The sequence below is a fragment of the Limanda limanda genome, chromosome 4, assembly GCF_963576545.1.
Source record: "Limanda limanda chromosome 4, fLimLim1.1, whole genome shotgun sequence".
In the NCBI taxonomy this organism is placed as follows: Eukaryota; Metazoa; Chordata; class Actinopteri; order Pleuronectiformes; family Pleuronectidae; genus Limanda; species Limanda limanda.
Genome location: NC_083639.1, coordinates 3,369,724 through 3,387,137, shown reverse-complemented (window position 1 = coordinate 3,387,137; position 17,414 = coordinate 3,369,724). Strand labels below are relative to the sequence as shown.

The following is a 17,414-nucleotide window of genomic DNA, read 5'->3' as shown; positions in this document are numbered from 1 at the left end:
TGTGGCGGTGCAGGGTTGAGAACGGCGACTCCGTCCCACAGAGAATCTCAGGAGCTAAGCTGTGTGTGTGTGTACAGATCATTCTTTATTTTCTTTTCTTTTGTCACAGTTAGATTAAAGTCAAACGTTTAGTGCAGAGCTTTGATGTATCCTATTCACTGTTACAGCTGAGACGTCCTTCTGGTTTCCGTTCAGTGTAACATGACTTTGTAAAGAATATTATGAGAGAATGCCTTTATTTTGTGAGCCATGATTTTTTTTTTCCCCCTTTGTCCTTCCAACACGTTTCTTTTGTTATGAGGCATAAAACCTTCATATGAAAAACAAAACTATCATAAAATGAAGTATGAAATAAAGAAATAGAATGTTTCACAATGGTTTTCTTTTGTTCTGCGACTGTACTCGGAAGATGGGGGACAAAGGTCATCTCATCGATCTGATTATCCCTTAACGGGAGCCAGTTCAACTGGGACAGACAGAGACAAACAACCATACTCACATTGACACTTACAGAGACCCTTAGCCCCAGTCTACATGTGTTTGGACTGGGATTGAAGCTGGAGTACCCAGAGAAAACTCACACAGACACGGGGAGAACATGCAAACTCCACACGGAAGGCTGGGATTCTAACTGGGATTGTGTTTCCTGCAAATCGACAGCACCACCCACTGCACCTCTGTGCCGCCAATCTCATATCAAATCACAAATCAGGATTATTTGATTATAAGACAATACATGTTTATTAATATAGAATGACATTAACTTTAACGTAGAATTCATATACCTACTATGTGAAAAGAGGTACTAAGGGACTTACATACTAACAAATCTGTATATTTCATTCTTACACTATCCCTGCATCCTGTTTTAAAAGGATTACTCCACCAAGGCCACAGTCTCCTCTTGAAACCACATTCACTAGATCTGCATTTATATTTGGTTCAGCATTATCCGGCACACACAGATATCAGTCAAGGGAAATGTCGAAAAACACAATGTCAAAGAAAAACACTTAAAACTTATTGTTGCATTGATTAGAGCTGAAAGAACCTTCTATCTACCTGCTGTACAAAAGAAGCCATTACTCAAACTTCCTGTCATTTTCTACAGGAATCCTGAGTGTTTTTCAGATATTTGGGTTATTTGTGTTCGGCTCGGCCTCTAAGGTTTTTAATTGAATGAGTGCAGAGCAGAACAAAAATATCACTCTGATATGAAAGTAATTTCCAAAGCAACCCGGCATTGAATGAAGCCACAAAACAGAAGAGGTATTTCCATAACTCTTTACGTCAAATCTTTTTAAAAAATGTTCTTAGAAACATGAAACAAAGAAAACACATTCACTGTAAAAACTAGGATTGTGTGTGTCTCCTCATGATGAGCTGATCTTTGCATCACTTTGTCTCCTTGATGTCGTGAATCATGCAGCGACTCCTGATGAAATATGCAAGAGGAGTCTTTGAATTCAGGTGTGAAGTAATGAGGAGGCTCTTGCCCAGATTGAATTATTCTGAAGTGGGTTGAAAAATCCCGTCATGTATAATTCAAAATGTGTTCCAGCTCTGAAGTTGATCTGTATTCAAGTGAGTTCCCAGTGAAGGTCTTCATCAAAGAGAACCGTGGTTGTGGAAGATAAGTGACCACAACAGTAACTTCAGTCATCGCTGGGTTTTACATCAATGACGCAAATCATGGATTCAATCAAAAGCCAGCAGGCCTCAGAAAAGTGTAATATACGAAGTAACCACGAGGTGGCAGTACATGATATCGTTTGAGAGGTCAATGCTTTTTTATTTTCCTACAGAGTTAGTTAGAAGGTCCAATGTGATTTGGATCAGAGTCTGATCATTTTATTTTTATATGAAATCATTTATTACATGAGCATGATTAAAAACATGACCTTTGTAGTCCAGAGTCTGTGAACAGCACACATGATCAGTTCATCCATCAAAACTTTAGGTTATATGGTGATATCATTATTATTCATCTGCTTGCTCTCAGATATGAGAGTCACATTAAATAATAAAAATAATAAGGGTGGATAATCTATTTCATAAGCTCATTCCATCTTTTGGATGAAAAATTCAAATCTGCTAAATAACTTGTATATATATATACTAAAATACTTGCATTAGGGCAGTAAACACACAGAATGAATTTAAGAATAGAAGCATGTATCAGATGTGACTAACTGTATGTAGTTCATTTCTGTAGGTTACACATGATTACAATGTGTAATGTGACTCATCTGTTGCCGAGACCACTGTGTGTGTGTGTGTGTGTGTGTGTGTGTGTGTGTGTGTGTGTGTGTGTGTGTGTGTGTGTGTCACTGTTGTTTATTTCTGTGACTGAGTAGTAACAGGATCGGATGTCGAAGATAATATTCTCAGTGTTTCCATGCTGTGGCTCGGGTTTTACATGTTTCTTTTTGGTCAATATACATCTATAGAGGTAATTCACACACTATCTATGCTGCTGGTTTTGTTTTTCAAAGCTATGTGGTTGTTTATATCTCCGTCTGTTGTGAGGGTCGTATCTCGTCTTCTTCTGCACTGCATCAAAAGATTTATGTTTGTCATTATTTCTATTTTTTGGAAGAAACTGCATCACAAGTCATTCTGCCCAAAGAGGAAAGAAAGAGTTGTTTGTGTGTGTGTGTATATGTGTGTGTGTGCATGTGTTTGTGTGTATGTGTGTGTGTGTGTGTTTGTGTGTTTGTGCAGGGAACGGAGCTGTGTCTCAGTCTAAATGTGCTGCGAGTTACTTCTGCTTGTTTCTTGGCAGAAATACCACAACACAATGTTCTAATGCTTGCGTGGCAAGACGGGTTTAATTATGGGCCTGGTGTCCGTCCTAACTTAAAGCTGGAGGCAGAGGAATGGAGGCCACATCTAAAACTCCTGTCACGATGCCTAAAAAAAACCAAGCTACACTCTGCAGAAAACCTATTAGTCTTCTTTCACCTCCCATCCTTCCTCTTTTCTCAGTCTTCTGCAGATCTTTAGAGTGAATCACCCCAGTGACAAACACAGAAGCTGATATAGTTTAATCACCAGTTTCGGATCTTGTCGTGTGTCGTCTGTAATGTAAGAACATTTAATTGGTTTTTGCCTCCCAGCATCCCTAAAGCTCAATTCATACATTTTATGTATTTAAACTGTACAAAAACCAAAGTTTAACACAACCATTTCCCAGTTTCCAGTCTTTATGTTTAGATAAGCCAAGTGGCTCCAAGCTTTATCTTGTGCAGAAATGAGAGTGGTATAGAAAGAAATGTATGAAGGAAAGCATAAAAGTTCATTCCTAAACTACGTCATGATCAAATGCAAACATTGTAATCAATTTTTTTTTTTAAAGGATCCAGATTCTGCTCATATTCAGGTACATCATTTTATTAATTTGGGTCATTACTTGAAAAGGTTTACTCTAATGTTCAGAAAACCTCACTTTCCTCAAACTGTCCACTGCTGCAGCTCCTCTTTTCAGCCTCTGTCTGAAACACTTGGTGTTTACTCAGTCTGTGGACTGTGGGCTTTTAAAACTTTGCAGAACTTTTACATTCAGAAAAAAAACACAATAACGTGAGTAAAAAGAGTAAAGAGAAAAACTGAGACAGCATCATATCTCCTTTAATGTAATCCCAATATTTATCTGAGGAAACCACAATCTAGGTTAAGTAGGTTACAGTACATCAATCTGCAACGGAGTCAGTGTAGAACTATAGGAGCTGCAGCACCCAGTGGATTACTTGTTAATAATACATGTAATGTGAGGCTGTACAGTAGCACAGCAACGCTCCGGCTGAGGGCTTCACAGAAACACAAGATGAACTTCGTGCATCACGAGGAGACGAAAGGAGAACGGCAGCAACAGCCACTCGGGCTCCGTCAGAACGTACTCAGCACATAATTGTGCTTTGACCTAAATGTTAACATCAGCATAACAGAGTCTTCACGGAGATCAGGAGTCAAACAACAACAAGCTCGCAACGTTACAGGGACAATTATAAAGACTGTCAAACAAAATCCAGAGCACTGAGCAAACAGGCTCAGAAGAACCAAGCTGTGCACAGGGAGCGATCAGCGAGTGTTGGAGCTCCTCATCACAGGGAGGTGGGGGGGGCCTGGGAGTGATATCACCGTCCCATGCCGGACATCACCTGCCACCGAAGTCCCATTTTGATTAGATAACCCTCCACCCCCATCTTTCTTTTCCCATCTTCATATCTTAAGGACAGTCCTCTCTTCCTGCTCCCTCCCTCTCTCTCTCCCTCGCCCCCTGTCTGCCCCTCAGTAAAATCTGTGAAAGTTTTTTGACAGCTTGCAATTATCCAACTCTCAATGCTCTTCGAGGTCTGCAGCGATTTACAGAGCAAAATTCTGGTCACATCTGCTGCTGTCAAATCTAAACACAGCTAAAAAAAAAAACAAGAAACTTCATTAATTATTGTTAACTGTTGGATCAGATGAATAATATGACTTTGGGATAATAAATGATGCTGTTCAGTCATATGTTGTAAAACCAAAGTCAGTGTGAGGAGTCTTCAAATCTGCCTTAAGACATAAAAACTGGGTCCAGTGCCTTTCACTGATGAAGAACCCAGCAGGAGTTGGTCCAGGTCGGATGTGATCAAAGGAACTGGAACATTTCCTGACAATTCAGACGTGATGTGACAACTGGGAGAATCTGGAAACTTCATTGACTCAGTCTTTCAGTGATAAGAAACCTTCGGAACATTTTGCCTTGCACACATTTTCACAAAGTCGAGAACATAGACGTGTACAAAGGCCATAAAAGAGCTGCAGATTTCTCACCTTTGGCCCCAAGTCTTTGAATCTCAGTGCAGATTAGTTCCAACATTAGTTATCCATGAACTAAATACTATGTTTACATACAGTCATCACACATCGGCAAAGTAGTTATTAGATAATGAGTGAATTCTTTATTTTGGGGTGATCTATCCCTTTATGGGAGCATTAACTGATATTCTCGTCTTCTGATTTTCATCACTCCTTCCATTACATCTGGATGCATGTACTTTAGTGTACTTTCTAAAGACTGTTTTAGATCTGCTGTAGCGCCTCCACGTGCCTCTGAGCTGAATTCCGTTCACACGTCATGTTTTATAAAACCTGATACACCCGTCCCATTGGCGTTCTTCAAGGTTCTCTCTCATCCTCTGTACCGGGAGGTGACGCAAGCTTGGACTTCAGACGCCTTCCGTCTGTCGCCTTGTGCACAACAGAGGAACCGCGGCGGAGGGACTGACAACAGGGAGGAAAGAAACAGGACAACAGATGCTGCCTGCTCCCCTCGGTCCTGCTCTGTGCTTCTCAGGATCGACGAGGTGTGTTTGCATAGATCAGAGCCAAGGGCACCCGCCGAGGAGAGAATAACAAGGCCTCTGTTTCTCCCTCCAGCTGCAGGAGAGCGGTGCTCAGAGAGGCAGCCGCGTTATTCAGAGAGCTGCATCAATTGAAATAACTGCACAAGGTCTAAGCCTCGACTATGGCTATTCATTCATCCCACGTTCTTTTCAACCCAGCAAAGCAGGTTTCACAATCAGGTAATGCACAATAGGAAGATATTACGTAGTTAAGATGAGGAGGGCATTGAAATCTGCCAGAGCCTTTTATATATAAATATAAAAGGATGTGTTAGAACAATAGATCACATGAAACTGTGCAGTAGCTGGTCTGGGGTGAATGAAAGTTATTTCAGTGCCGTGTTGGAAAATAAAATAAGACCAGACGAAATTTCCTGAGAGTGAATTTTTCAATATAAGCTTTTCTCCTCCTCATGCAGCAGTTCTGATTCCCTACATCTCTCCATCTCTGCAGGAAAATGGAACAGTGAGAAAATCCTTGCCCTCTCTCTGAGATTTACAATAAGTCAGGTAGAACAACATCAGCTATAACAGGGGGTGAATTCATATTTGACGTTTGTGTTACAGACTCAAATTAAACTATTTGTCGCCCTTTAAACACCAATGCCAGTGACTGAGTGTTTGCATAGTCAGGAAGAGGTTTATCATTGTTTAGTCGGCCAAGCTTTGGATAAGCTAAAGCATAAACTGCTGTTGCCATGCCTGTGGGGAATCGGGGAAAAGCAGGACGCAAACGCAGGAACACAAGGCGTCATTTAATTAGAACAAAAATAACACCGCAAAAGAACAAGATACAAACGTGCCAGCAAACTAGGTTAAAAGAAACAAAATGAAACACGATAAGATCAGAAGGAAACACAATGTACAGCGACAGACAACAAAGTGACAAAGACAAGGGGAAGCACAGACATGGGGGGGTGGGGGATTGGGGGGGTGAGTGAACACAGGTGAAACACATGAGGAACAGGTGTGGACGATGAGGAGGAGGGGGGGGGGACAGGACAAAGGCAGGAAATAAAACGTAAGACACTCAAGAAGCAAAATTTCAAAATAAAACAGGAAACTGAAAATACTTACATTAAGCAAAAAGTCCATAATCAAAAGGATCCAACAAAACTCTTTATCTCTGAGCTCAGAGTCATGACACTGCAGAGTTTACTGGAGAGACACTGTCCTGGTGGCTCTGCTGTAAGATGTAAATACTCAGCTTTGACCGAGATACAAAGATATATGTTTACGCCCATTTACAGTTCAGCTAAATACCAGGTTTTACCTGGTCTGTAATCGCTTGAATTCACGACCTCGCAATCCTGACGAAGCTGTCGATTTACCGGCCGATCTTGACTCCTACCCTTACATATGGTCGTGAGCTCTGGTGACTAACAGAGCAAGATCAGCTAAAGCCATTACATGTATTTACCTCTATATGTTCAGGTTATCACTGTCAGTGGTGGGGTACGTGCCATTCCTGCATTTCAGTCGATTCCCTACAGACACATGGGAATCACAGGACTCCTCAGCGAGCTTTAAGGTGTCAGAGTCGTATCAATCATCACATCTTACTTCTCCACCAGAATGTGGAGGAAAAGCTTTCTGCCCAAAATGATTCAGGTAACGTCAGAGGAGCAGATTTTAACAAACCACACTTTAAACACCAGATGACACAAAACAAAATGACTCGTGAAGTGTTCCAGGGATCCGTCTTTGTTTAGAGATTATATTGCATTACTCATCTGCCTGTGACGTCTGACATGCTGGAAATACTTCAAACAGCATCAGGCCACATTTCCTTGCCACCTATAATGTGCTGTAACTGAGACGCTCATGAAAGAAGCGGCAGCGGCACACACGCACCTCAGCTTTCTGAAGATCAAATGAGGAACAGGAGGTGTGCCGACACATCCCCACAGCCTCATCTACGTGGCTTCACTAATGGCCACTACATATTCCTTGTGTGTTACCCACAGACAGACACACAGCCTGGAGCACACAAACGAGTGGGCATCACTTCGCCCACATCATTCAGGCAATCAAATGGAACAGCCACAGCAATCAGGGCCACATCTTCCCAGCTTCTGTGTGTATTTGTAAGTTTTCACATTTACACTCCGGCAATTATCCGTCCCTTTCTTAACAGGATGCTGGCTGAGGGATCCAGACTTTTCATTTCTATTCAGAGCTCGTCCTTTCTCCACCTGAAACTCTTACAAAAGGGAAACAAAAGCACAAACATACGCTTTTGTCTAGCTCCGTGTGCAGCCTCAGAACCGTTCTCAGTAAATTGGATGCATGCAGCATCCCAAGGCCCATTTGTATGCTGCAGTGCACTGATGTTACATTAGTGTTGCAACAGCTTCCGACCTGGGAGTAACAGTGAGATGAATTTACGTCTGTGAGGTGATAAATCCTTTTCATGTACACTTTTATCTTTAGTTCACCTCATCTGGCCTTAAGAATCACTGACTCCAAGGCTCACAACCCATTGATATGCAACATGGATGGAAAACCACCGGTGTGTCCTCCTCAGAGGTGTAGTGTTTGATTCACAGAGAAAGAAATACTTTGCAAATGCAGCTGTTTTTTCAAAGCACTGCAGGAAATTCATACAGAACAATAACAGCTAATGTATATATATTTAATCAACTCAGATACAAGGTTGAACCCAAAGTGTTTGCTTGAGGAAAGTCATCACCCGACTCTTCTGAGCGATTTATATCGGGGTTAGGGTTCGGCCAGAAGGTTCTGAGTTCAAACCCTATTTTAAGTAAGTGGGATCTGGTGTTTGGTTCTCTGCAGGTATACAAGCAGAGGGTCTTTAGTGGAGCCACATTAAACCACACGGGCTGGACAGCTAAGGGATGAGCTAACATTCACTGTACGTATGTTAAAATATCAACTACTAGGCTGTATTTAACAATACTCCTGTTGCACTTCAAAATGAGTATTTCTTTTTTTAAGAAAATGTTTTAGTGGCTTGCACAGTTTGTCATATCTCTGGAGTTCTTTCCTTAACAATGCAATTTAATAAATCTGCCATCATGACCAACACTGAGCTGATAACTGGAACCAGCAGATATAAGAGTCCACCAGCGGATGTTGGGGACGTATCGTCATGGATACCGACCGTCTCTGCCTGTAGTTTGTAATATAACTTGGCATTTCAAGGCTTCTCTATTCTTTACTCAGCTACTTCACTGTGTCTTCAGTTGTAGGGAGCTGATATTCTTTCATACTGATGTACTTGACATGTATACATACTTGTCATGGATACATTTAAAACAGGAGAGCTGTAGAATCAGGTCCATCCCTTTACACTGTCACATTGTCATTAGATAGTTATGATAAAAATGACTGATTAAAGCATCTTTAGATTTTTTTCTACGAGAGAAAATCTTGTAACTAATGAATGGGGAAAATTGCAAGAGGAAAGTATATCGGCTCCCTGATGATGCCTTCATTTTGCTTCACTGCTCGCTGGGTTTCTCTCTCCCCCATTATTTCCCATCCTCCCATCCTCCCACGCCTCCTCCATATGTGACTTCCATATCACCCCCCCCACCCCCCACCCACACGTATGCACAGAAACCAACACCAAGCTGAAATTCCCATTTGACAACAGCCCTCAGCTGCTCTGTATTCACTGCTTTCTTTCCCCTGTCATGTGTTTCTTTCTAGTTTACTATAAATAATAGAATTGATAGAATGAAAAAAATAGGACAATGTAGTGATTTCTGTGAAGACAGACGATTCAGAGGCATCTGTCACTCGTCAAAACCAACAGTCAGGAGCTTTAATGATTTATTCAAGTTGCTTTTTTCTGTCTGTTTACAAGTATTCGGGTGTTTAAGGCCAAACCAAAGCACAACAAAAACATGTCAATATGTACAGATGCAAAGAGCTCCACCAGGATTCAAATAAATACAATATACATTAAATATATTTTCTCTATAGCGATACAATGAAATCTCCTTAACACTCACATGTTTAGAGATACTTTTACATTTGAAGAATGAGGAGAGGAAACTAACAGAAATAAGTAACAACTATACATAGTAATATTGTAGATATAGATGGGGCAGGTGTAGCTTTTATAATAACAGCTTCTTTTTTTTGTTGTCACGTAGCTTAATGAACAGTTCTACATTATAATACAACATGTACAGCCAGACTTTAAAGGAACGATTCCTGAAAGCTCTTGTTATCAGCATGCATGATTAGGCCGCAGTAACCCTTCATCACCTCTGCCTCCCCCCCCCCCACGTTAATAGCATTCGTCTGTAAACAACTCATCACGAACCCAAAACACTTAACGTAACACGACTCGTGATTTTCATTCCCAATGTATGTTTGCTCTAACAACCTCTGCTCGTTTTTCGGTTGTTCTCCGCTGGAATTATCAGGCGAACGCCACAAGAGACGGGAGGACGGAGCACAAGTTTCTATGGGTAGAAATATAAATAAATGAAAATAAACCGGCTGTTGCATTGCAGAGAATCGGTCACTTTGAAGTCTTTAGATCGCCTATAGGGTGGATTCCCCTTTTTGATACAAGCGGCACAATAATGAGCAGTCGAAGAGAGAGGAATAATAAGAGATGCTGCTGGAGGAAGCCGGGTGACGCCATTGTCTTTTGAGTTCTACTGTGTGCATGTATGCATGAGTGCGTTTGTGTGTGCGTGTGTGTGTGTATGCGGGTGGGTGGGTTGCAGCGCCCTGTGTGTCTTCGTCCATGTGACAGTGTAGGCTGAGGGTGGGACATTCTGGATTCAGTCGTTAGTCATGATCCACCAGGAAGCTGTGGAAACACACACAGAGACAAAGTTAGGTCACCTCACGCTGATCTGACCAATGTATGACTGCATTAAAAATCAATAATTAACATTTTAAAAGGCACCAAATTATCAGCTGCACATATCCATCAGCCAGATTACAAATACGTCAGGGATGTATGCCATTTTGGGACGGCAGCAATTAAAACAACTTAACTGCAAGAGAGATCAGGTTATACATTTGGGCCTTTTGTGTGTGTGTGTGTGTGTGTGTGTGTGTGTGTGTGTGTCAGATGGCAGGTGAAGATGTGTTTTAAGGTTTAAGTTTTAGGTTAAGGTGAGGCTGAATGTTAGGTTTATGCAACTATTAGGGTTGAGGTTAGAGTAGGTGCGTGTGTGTGTGTTCGTGTGTGTGTGTGTGTGTGTGTGTGTGTGTGTGTGTGTTCCACATCTTTGCTAGAGAGTGATATCAAACACAGTTGGACAGGTCTGTAAAACACGTGTTGGTGCTCAGCTCCTCCCGGGCAAAAGAAGAGAAGAACACGAGGGCAGTGTTCAGTGACAGTCAGTGGCACAGACAGAAATAGCCGCAGGTGGGAGCAGCAGAATGCAGTTTTATTTGTTTTTCTATTATTGATTCCGGCGTTGACTGCTTCCTGTGCTTCTGACGTGCACATCATAAACCCCCCCTCCTCTTCCTCCCTGTATCAGAGCGGCGTGGCCTCGCCTGTTTCCTCAGCAGCCGAATGCGTCTGACAGTCAGGGCAAAGTAACTCTGCTTATAGTCTCTTTCTTTGAGGAAACACACGGCAGCGTCTCAATACAAACAGATGAGCTGAGATACACAGAGAAATTTAACAGATATTTAACTGAAAATACTGCTCGTAAAAACACAGCAAGCAGCCGGACGACTTTAATACCTAACAAACCTGGGTTCATGTTCTGATGGGCGGTGAAGAAATATTCAAAAAGCTTATTTTTCCAAGGAAAATAAATAAGAAATAACCATTGCTGGTTATTTCTTGATTCCAGGCTTATTTTAATCATTTTTTAAATTTTCTAAAATAAAACACCCACTCACTCTCACACACACACAAACACCCACTCACACTGAACTCTTGTAATTATCCTCACGAAGCACTTATCACTTACTTACACTTACTCACAGTTGTGTTGAGGTTTTTTTTTTTTTTTCTCGATGTCCGACGAGTCTCTGTTTTCCATTTGTTTCCGTGCTGCCTGTTTAAACCTGAACCCACTTCTGATTCCCGTGTTGATTGAAACCATCAGCATATGAACTGTACATGTGAGTCACGTGCGCACAACTAAACAACTACGTACAGTAACCTGGCAACAATCGCAACTCCTGCAGCCCACATGGCGAATTCACCGTCTCTGCAGCGGACGCAAAGAGGCGTAAATAATAATCAACGCTACATTATTCTGAGTCAGGCTTTTGACAAACTAATCAAACGTGAAGAGTGAGAGAGTGAAGTGAAGATGGTGGCCGGGGTCGAGTGGCAGTGATTCACGCACCCCCCCCCCCTGCTGAGGACTCAACGACCCGATGACGAGCAGACGAGCTACGTGCGTAAGATGTTAAGTCACGTTGCCAAAAATACGGCTTCTGTCTCCACTTGCAAATGTAAAAGGACAAATTAAGATATATAAGATATTTTCTATCCTGTGCTTTTGTGTGTAGGACCAACAGATACAAACATCTCTAATCGGAGCCAAGTGAACCAAACATCAGAGGTGGCAAACTTTCAACAGCCAGTGTTCGGAGAGAATATCCCCACTTTGATATTAATTTCTGTGGAAACAATATTTGCACTTGCACAACAAATGTCTGTTTTAATTACTTCTTCAGGCTCAGTAATCAAACTACAGTGAGTTGTTGTCAGGGGGCCCAGACGTCTGCAGGAACTCTGAGTCTTCCACCGATTCGAGGTTTTAGTGCATCTGAGAATCATGTATGAAGATAGTTAACAGTTTGGTGTGACGCAGAAAAAACTTTCTCAGTCTGTGGTTTTGTGTTTTGTGAATCTTCATCAGTGCTGTTCCAATTAAAAGCTGCGGTCTAATAGTTTTTGATTTGCTCAGGACAGTTTGGACATTTCAACAACAGCGCTGCCCCTTATGGACTCTGTGGGTTTTTTACATGAACAGATATAACACCAATGATTCAATGAAGATATTTAGATGATTTTATATGAACAGAAATAACATACTGAATTTAATTCAATTTTTTGTTGTGTGGCTCGTTTAGTCTGAATAAACGGACGCTAAAGATATTCTTGGTCCAGCCCTTTCCATCAAATCACACCGCTCACATAGGGACATTTACAGTTGTCACCATGGCTACTGTGGATAATTGGTATATTACTGATACACACACTTTTCAGAGCTTGGACTAATATGAGCACTGACAGGTTGGATAACATGTCATTAGGCAGTTTCAGAGACACGGTGGATCCCTGACACGTACACCAACATTGTTATCCATTTAGACTCTGCTCGCTACAAAGGCTTTTCTACAGTAATTCTTCAAAAGACGAGGAATTGCTGTTGACACGGAGGAGACGCACAGTTCTGTTTGTGTGACCTGGCAACGTGTGATCACAAACGACTCTGACAGCGGCGGGAAAAACGTCAGATCTCAGAGGCGACGAGCCAGTGAGCAGACAGCGGGCGAAGGAATTACCAACGCCCACTCAACAGGCAGAAGTTTTGGGCCTAATGTGCAGGAGCGTACGAGTCAAGAGTCGACTCATGAGTCATACATGAACACATCGATACGAAAAATCAGAAATGTCCTGATGTTGTCTTTGATTAAAATATCAGGACACAGAGAATCAACGTTCGAAATAAACATATGAACATAGAAAAAATAGCCATGGAGCTTTGGCCGCACCTTACAGGAGTTTTTAAAGGGATAGATTAAAATGTACTCGTTATTCACTCACCAGAATGCCGATCGAGGGGTTAGTGAAGTGTTCATTTCACTTCAGGAAAATCAGAGGTAAACAGTGACCTCTTCTTCAAACATTATAAAACAGAAAAAACACAACATGTCTCCATACTGCTCATGTGGTGTCATACAAGTGTCCGACATTCAAATTTGACTTGAAACATGTTGACTTACACTTAAAGCCTAAAAGCCGGCGCATGCTTCTGCGTTTTCACGGGAACGGAGATGCAGGAGCCCTTCCGGGCCCCTCACGGCCCTTCCTACGTCCTTACGTGCGTCGGCCAATTTTCTAACTAGACGGCAAAGCCCCGCAAGCGTCACCCGGCCGCGAGGGCTGTGATTGGTCTGCTGACTACATCATTTCCGGAGTCGCATTTCCGGTTCATGCCCGGAAACCATGGAAGATTTAGAAGAACGAATATGGACCAGATAGAAGAGCACTTGGCAGAAGAGATCCGACACTATGTCCACTAGTATAACCCGTCACTAACCGGCGGATTTTTCCGCCAGAAAAAGGCTCTGCGGAGCCGTTGTGGCGATGTAAATAAATCGCTCTTCTTCGTGCAACACACAAAGAAGATCCGACTTCGACAAAAAACATTACTGCGCCTAGTGTTCTGGCGGGGAATTGCATGGCAACACGCGCAACGGTTGGAGAACCATGAATGACAACGAGTCCTGCGTTACAGCTGCGTGCCTGCGGGCCCCTGACAACGCAGAAGCATGCGCCGACCTTGAAAGTGTGATACCGGAAGTTCTGATGCTAGCAGCCATAGTAACACCATGGTTTGCCCGAGGGCACGTGAACGCACCAAGAGGAGGATATCAGTGGACATTTTGGTTTAAAACATGGGGTAAATGATGACCTTGCGAGTGAAATTTTAATGTCGGGGCTTGCGGACAATTGTATGACACCACACAAGCAGTATTGAGGCATGTTATGTTTTTTCTGTAGATTTATTACGTCTGAAGAAGAGGTCAAGATAGACTTCAATTGTATTGGATTTGGCTGCAACGCTGTTTATCCGTGAAACTCTAAAAGTGTTCTGTGGAGTCAAACATCACCCACTACTCCATCGACATAGTGGTCAGTAGATAATAAGGGAATTTACATTTTTCGGTGACCTATCCCTTTAAGAACAGCGTTGTCGCTATTTGATGCACATGTACGACACACACAATGAGTGACAAACGTGTACAAACCTGGGAGCAGCATAGTAGACACGACTTCAGCGTCCTCTAACATGTCGATGATGCAGCGCTGGAAATCCTTACTGTTGTTGGACTGCAGGTAGCTGGAGAGACGGACGAGAACAGGAAGGAAAATAGAGTCAAGAGAAAAAGAAAAGTTTGAGAAAAGTAACTCAGGCTTTAACTGTGTCAAATATCTATGGTTTTTTTTGGGGAATCATCATTATTTTATTGGAGGCAGTAAAATCTATATTCTGTCTAAGAGACAGCTGTGCACTGAGCTCATCGCTAAGCAAAGAACGCTTCAAAAATCGATATGTTCATGACTTTTGATAGATTTTTTTGTTTCCATTAAATTTTTAGACATTCTGTGGAAAATATTACAAATGAATATATTCATTGATATACAGTGTGTTAATGGCAAAGATAAAATGTTAAACAATTAAGGCCCGTCTGTGTGTGTGTGTGTGTGTGTGTGTGTGTGTGTGTGTGTGTGTGTGTGTGTGTGTGTGTGTGTGTGTGTGTGTGTGTGTGTGATCTGAGAGATGGGCCATCTGCTCATCTCTACTGGTGGGGAACATTTCAATCAAGAAGTTTAGAGTGCCAAACAGTCACACACACACACTCACGCACACACACACACAAACACACACACACACACACAGAGGCACCATACTGACCTCATCCAGGAGATGCGATCTTGCCAGAACTCATACATTATGTAACATGACTTTCCCGGGAGCTTCTGAACGGACACACTGACAGAAGGACAAGAAAGAGAGAGAGAGAGAGAGAGAGAGAGATCTCAATAAAGATAAATAACATGAAAAAGGTTTTTTACTCTTTAAAGAGATAGACAGATATGTTTAAGAACTAAGAGTGACATCAACAGAGCCGTGAAATAAAACCACGAGTCATTATAGAGACGGTGTAAACTGACACTACTGTTTTAACTTCATCAAGAGACAATCTGCCTCCAGTCACAGGATGACTGATAACAAAACGATGATGGGATTTCCTCATTTAATGTATTTCTTCAAATGTACATCAGTTCTGACAATTCAAACCCTTCAGGACTGATGAAGACGTCTCAGCAGCGGAGCCAAAGTTACACATCCTCTCTGCCTGAAAGCAAATGAAGACACTCACTGCAGGTTGTCAGATTGAGCTGAGGTGGCATCCATGTAGCTTTTCACAACTTTCTGGAGGTTGTCCTGATCTCCTTCAGTCACAGACATCTGCCTGTGAACCAGCAGGATGTTCTAGAGAGATGAGACAGAGAGAGAGAGCGAGAGAGAGAGCAAGAGAGCGAGAGAGAGAGAGAGAGAGAGAGAGAGAGAGAGAGAGAGAGAGAGAGAGAGAGAGAGAGAGATAGAGAGAGAGAGAGGTTTCTATCCGGTTCATTTGTGTGAGTGTAGGCGTGTGTGTGTGTGTGTGGTAAAAAGAATTCTGGGACTTCTAATTTGTATTCTCATTTTCATATTTTAAATTCGAATGAATCATACATCATTCATCAGGTGAATCAGCAGGCGATTCCTGCTCAGTGGCGACTTACAGACTTGTATGTGTTGGCCAGCGTGTCCTCCTTCAGTGGCTCCAACTTGGGACTCTAGAATAAAAAGGTAACAGACATTGAAATTGAAGTTTGCAGATATATGCAGCAATTTAAAGGTTTCAGTGTGTAGAATTGAGGGACATCTAGTGGTGAAGTTGCATGTTGCAGCTGAATACCCCCTCACCTCACCCTCCCCTTCCAAACATGACAGAGAACCTGTGGTAGACTTCAGTTGTCATAAAAACTCAAAAGCTGTTTAGTTTGTCAAGTTTGGGCTACTGTATAAACATGGCGGCCTCCGTAGAGAGGACCCACTCCCTGTAAATATAAAGTATTTAAATATAAACGACTGATTCTAGGATAAAGAAAGCAAGAATTCCTACAATTTAGCTGATTTTGGCCAATAGATCTCTTTCACCTTCATCTAACATGCTGAACCTTTAAATCAGTTCCAGGTTTTAATGTTGTGGTAGATCTGTGTATTTTTTCTCTCCAAACTATAAAAGAAGAGGACGGTTTACTGTTTGTTCAGAATGAGCTCTTACAACAGAGGCCACGGAAAAACACGATAAAAAACCTGCAGCCAGATTTAATGTTGTGAGTGTGTTTTACAGGACTGTCGTCCTCCGGCAGATTATTACGACCCAGTTATTCATCGTCAGACAGTTCACAGCAGCAGCAGGAATTATACGGAGCAAAGGATGGAGTCAGGTGATTTGTTATAAGAATGTCCATGTTTCAAGGATGTGAAAATGAATGGGTACAAAAAACCATACACGGTTACACAAGACAAGTTTTTTTTTCCTATGTGAAACGGATCAGAGTTTTTTTGTTTTATTCTCCACCATTCTACAAACTTTAAAGTCTTTTTGAAACTGTTAATATAACAACAAAGGTCTGTCTGCCACTGGAAAGCATTGGGTTGCATCAATCTGTTGGAACCATGACTGAATAAAAGATGAAAGTGTCAAATTCCTCCCATTATTCAGAAAAGAAGTTGAAATATCTGGGATACAGGCGCTGACTTGTGCATCGAATAACTTTTTTAAACCAAACTCATCAGGTAAATTCACACTTGAACATAGTTGTGAAACCATCTCGAGAAAAAAATGGATTTGACATGCTTCGACTTTTTGGTTTGGCCCAAGTCCCGTCCACTAACAAAGAGGAGGCGGGGTTTATGACCTATACTGAAACCAACCACGAGGGGTCGATCGAGACGCTTTGGCTTCACTCTTAGGCTGCAGACATGTCATTTATCTCCATATACAGTCCAAGGTTGGGACAAGTGAATCTGTATAGTCTTGGAGGTTGGAGGCATTTTATTTGGATAAAAAATTCACAGGTTGTGTTAAGGAGCCAATCAGCACAGAAACTAAATGAACTATATCCGCGCCTGTGTTTAGGCTTCAGGCAGATATTGAATGTGGATTAAAATGTTATTTCTTTCTCTTGGTCTGTTGCTATATAATATCTGACGTTTTTATAAGCTCGATTTAAATTCCCTACCAGGAAATAAAGGTTACATCCATTCATTCCAA

At 41.9% G+C, this 17,414-nt stretch overlaps 1 protein-coding gene across 1 annotated transcript in view; it reads right to left on the bottom strand.

Moving 5' to 3' along the window:
- Positions 1–10,132: 10,132 nt before the first annotated feature.
- The window catches only part of necab3 (N-terminal EF-hand calcium binding protein 3), a 37,657-nt gene continuing 30,375 nt past the window's right edge, over positions 10,133–17,414 (bottom strand). The window contains exons 9-13 of the mRNA XM_061070585.1: positions 15,874–15,927; positions 15,468–15,580; positions 14,999–15,076; positions 14,331–14,422; positions 10,133–10,182 (exon numbers count right to left, since the gene is read on the bottom strand). Coding sequence (XP_060926568.1) covers positions 10,154–10,182; positions 14,331–14,422; positions 14,999–15,076; positions 15,468–15,580; positions 15,874–15,927 — 366 coding nt within the window. The 3' untranslated portion in view covers positions 10,133–10,153. The remainder of the gene's footprint in view (positions 10,183–14,330; positions 14,423–14,998; positions 15,077–15,467; positions 15,581–15,873; positions 15,928–17,414) is intronic.